The sequence below is a fragment of the Anarrhichthys ocellatus genome, unplaced genomic scaffold (genome assembly GCF_004355925.1).
Source record: "Anarrhichthys ocellatus isolate YVR2014 unplaced genomic scaffold, GSC_Weel_1.0 scaffold12, whole genome shotgun sequence".
In the NCBI taxonomy this organism is placed as follows: domain Eukaryota; kingdom Metazoa; phylum Chordata; class Actinopteri; order Perciformes; family Anarhichadidae; genus Anarrhichthys; species Anarrhichthys ocellatus.
In genome coordinates, this window is record NW_022280042.1 from 4,786,702 (window position 1) to 4,790,955 (window position 4,254).

Here is a 4,254-nt window from a genome sequence, read left to right on the forward strand (position 1 = left end):
TGTGTGTGTGTGTGTGTGTGTGTGTGTGTGTGTGTGTGTGAGAGAGAGAGTTTGTTGGGGTTTATAGGAGCATGCACCTCATCTGGAAGAGTCAGCCGCCTGCCTGCCTGCCTGCAAGAAAAAGAGAAAGAAGAAGAAAAAAGAGAGAGGGCAAACAGGTTGTTTAGTGTCTTTGTATGATCTTGCCCCTGGGAGAAAGGGCAGAAAAAAGAATAAAAAAAATGTGTGTGTGTCATTGTTCAGCTGTCAAACACACAGCATTAAAATCCCCCCCACCCACACATGCATGTGGAAAGGACAATTGGATCCCTGCAATCCCCTCGTTCTTGTTTAAACTCTGTACTCCCACACACACACACACACACACACACAGTGACAGATCACAGACAACTGTTCACCTGCCATTGTCAAGGACTGAGTGTGTCATATGTCATTACATGTGTGAGCCTGCGTGTGCATAAGGAACTCTTGACACACCCCCCCCCCCCCCCACACACACACACAAACTCTCACACACACACACACACACACACAGCAGGGGGCTTTTAAGAAAGGGGAAGTACATTTAGGGGAAGTTGACAGCTGAGAAAGAACTTGGTACAGGAATAGTAATGCACTGTATGGACACCTGAAACACAGGCACACTTAACCAAAGTCTTGATCGGTTTCAGTCACAGAATCACTTTTCTAAAAGCAATCTGTCTATATTTGAAGACTTGTTGTGACACATATGAAAAAGCCTAAAAATCCTTTTGGAAAAACTTTTGTCGACACCCCTGTCCACAAAGGTTTATGTACTTATCGAGCTTCATTGTGGGATCTTGTGTAAAGTGTTAATAAATAGCTGCAGATTACTGTGCATGCTTTTGGAATGAGATGCTTTAAAATCCACAAACATACACAACCTAATACAGAAGTAACAGTTCAGATTTTTTTTGCATAAATACGATATTGTAGCTTTAAATTCAGGACAAGTAAGAGGAAGGTGATTGAAGGGAAGTTCCTCTTCAGTTCAACAATCAAAGCGGATATTTAACTCATGATTTCCTCTTTCCCTCCTTTCCCTTTTCACCCGTCAGGTCCCTGAACGATTTCTGGAGGTTTCCCAGGTGACTCTTCGTGAATTCTTCAACGCCATCGTGGCTGGAAAGGACGTAGACCCGTCCTGGAAGAAGGCCATCTACAAGGTGATCTGCAAACTGGACAGCGAGGTCCCTGATGTGTTCAAATCCCCCAACTGTCTACAAGAACTCCTCCACGACTGACTGGGGCGAGGAAGGAAACACGGCGAGCAGGACAAACCTCCAAGGTCCGAGAGAAGACTGGAAGAGAGCGCGACTTTGACTGGTCTTCAGTAAAAAAGACGCTCAGAACGCCATGCAGAGACTTGAAGTGGTTCTACTTGGAGGCTTCTAGAGGTTTGTTGATTGTTGTTTTTGGTCAGCACAACTTTTAAAGACAAAACTGCCCTCAAAATGTTTTATAAAGAAAAAAAAAAAATCCCTCTTGAACGAGGCAGAGGGCTCAGAGTCAATGGTGAGACTTTTATAAATTAAAGCAAAAACAGTGAGAATTGAACGTCCTTGCACTTACAGAAAAGCTCCTCCGTCTTCTCTTTCTCCTCCGCCTCGTCCAAGCTCGCTCTTCATCCTTCTTTGGAGGAACGTAGAGATGAGGAAGATGATGGAGCAATCCTCAGCCCGTGAATGAGGATCGAACTAAAAATAAAGATAATATATAAAAAAAATCTTTTTATTGTGGATGTTTTTAAGTTACATGGACATTTTTTGAGAAAAAAAAGTGATGTTTCTGTATTTTTTCTCCTTTGTATAATCTTACTCTTCTATGAACCCTCAGTCACTCGCATAGATATACATGCACACACAAACACACACTTACACAAGTCTTGAATAGGAAAGCACAGTAGCATTCCCAAATCCTCACCTGAACCCAGACAAAATGGACATGAATAAACTTAGTTGTTGTTTTGTCCCCTCCTCTTTTTACTCCTCCCTCTTCTTCCTGTACTGAGACTTACTGGGTGTTTGTTTTGACTGTGTGGCTCTCCCTGCCCCACCCTTCCCTGGCCGCCCCTCTTGGCTCATGTTGCATTCAGGCATCCAGAGCATCGAAGACAAAAAAAACACGTATTTAATTATTTTTTAAATCCGTCAGATCTAGATACTACCAGTCCACGACAAACTATATCTTGTCCAACGAAACTATTATTTACAGTATTTTCAATATATAGCCCTGATGCTGGATAAAGTCAGGACACAGCACTGATGACATGTTACTGTTATAACAAGTTTGGCAATTGTTTTATATAATTTGAGTTGGATGCTTCATTTGTCCATTATCTTTCTCAGAATATCTAATCTAAAAATCACATTTACATAAATTTGTGATTTCAGCGTTGCTGCAAAGTGGATTTACTGTTTTGTAAATCAAACTATTAATTCCAATTTCATGTGCTGCACATCATTCCCACATGATGCAAACACAGTGATCATTCTGGGACGGGCTAACCAATCTTTCATGTACTGACTGAGGATTTTAACACTTTTAAACACACGGTCGACTAACGGTGGTACAATCAGCCGTTCTTAGAATTGAGTTCATAAAATCAGAGACTTCAAAATGTCCATTTGAACCCCCCTTCAGTAGAAAAACTGGTTTTCCTCTCTGCTCTGGGGGGCCAAGAGGAGCAGCTGCAGCGGCCGGGTCATGTGTGAAGTGTTTAAGGTTTTAACAGCAGAAAAAAAGACATAGGACAAAATGCTGATATTTGTAGCTTGTATAGATGTAACAATTACTCTGATATTGTTATTATTTATAATTGAAATAATTATTCCTATTAATGTTATTCTGATGATGATTATTATTAATGCTTGCTACAGATTTGACCAGTGGTTTTACTTATTGTTTATCCATCACACTGCAACATGAAATAAATTATTCTTTGAAAAAAAATAAAAAATAAATGTGTGATTGTCCGTTTCTGTTCGCCGTGCGACTCAGCGGAGGTGTAGACAGCGTTGACCTGCCCACACACAGAAAATCACCTTCAACCCGAGCAGTAACTAGGCAACATGATGGCCACTTTACCTCCCTCTCTCTGGGTTGTGCATGGCGGACATGTGATCCCTTGTTGTTGTTGCTGATGAATTGAAAAGAGGAGCGTTGTGCGATTATTGTCAGCACAAAAGCCTCAAAAAGCTGCTGACGCCTAGATTAGCCAGTACAAAGACACAAGGACAGACACACACACACCCACACAAAAAGACATAGGTGCAGACTCACACTCACACTCACACACACACAAAGGCACAGGGACAAGGCCCGTCTGCACCGTTGCCCAATCCTCCCTCCTCTACATGTCCTCTGCTCATCCTCTCTCACCCCGTCCTCAACTTTTTTCCTCTCCTGTCTCCTCTCCTCCTTGCCTCCTTTCTCGTAGGTTTTATTTCTGTCCTCCTCTCACACCACTTACCTCTCCAACACACACACACACACACACACACACACACACACACACACACACACACACACACACACACACACACACACACACACACACACACACACACACCTCTGTGTGTTGGCGCCCAATGCTAACTGGCATCACACAATGCCAACCATCATCACCAGCATGAGATAAAGTGCCAGCACTCAATGTCTCTCTTTTTTCTCCCCTCTCTCTCTCTCTCACATACAGGAGATGGCAGCAATATGTGTATAAGACATCTCTACACACACGTGTGCTCAACTTTAAATACAATCCAACAATGATATAATAGCATTTATATGTAATAATGCACGTTAAAAGCACAATTAACTCACGGCAAGTAAAGTCACGGCTCCTGTAATAATCCAGTTTACAAAAAGCATTGAAAAAGAGTCCACAGCAATCGATTATTTGATTTGATTTGATTTGTAAAACTCAGAGAAATCTAATCGACTGAAACCAAAACGATGGATTAGGGTCTCGCACTGAGATGAAGTTTTGAAAGTGGTATTGAGTAAGTTGGACGCAGATTCTGAACATTTTCTGTCTCTTGCAAGTGAGACGCTACATCGCTGGAGTGCCTCTTTAAGTAATTTAGGAAGTCTCCAATACTGCAGGTAGAAAATAACAATCAAACTCTAACAGTCTATAAAGTTTGTCTCTAAATGCTTTGAGGAAAACAAAAGGGAGAATCATGATCATCTAGTGCAGCTAGCTTACACTGCCAAAGCTTTTCATTAGGACAG

The 4,254-nt window shown here is 41.8% G+C and overlaps 1 protein-coding gene across 1 annotated transcript in view; it reads left to right on the forward strand.

Moving 5' to 3' along the window:
- The window catches only part of LOC116386134 (prospero homeobox protein 1-like), a 26,318-nt gene extending 23,005 nt beyond the window's left edge, over positions 1–3,313 (forward strand). The window contains exon 7 of the mRNA XM_031852138.1: positions 1,080–3,313. Coding sequence (XP_031707998.1) covers positions 1,080–1,265 — 186 coding nt within the window. The 3' untranslated portion in view covers positions 1,266–3,313. The remainder of the gene's footprint in view (positions 1–1,079) is intronic.
- Positions 3,314–4,254: the final 941 nt, after the last annotated feature.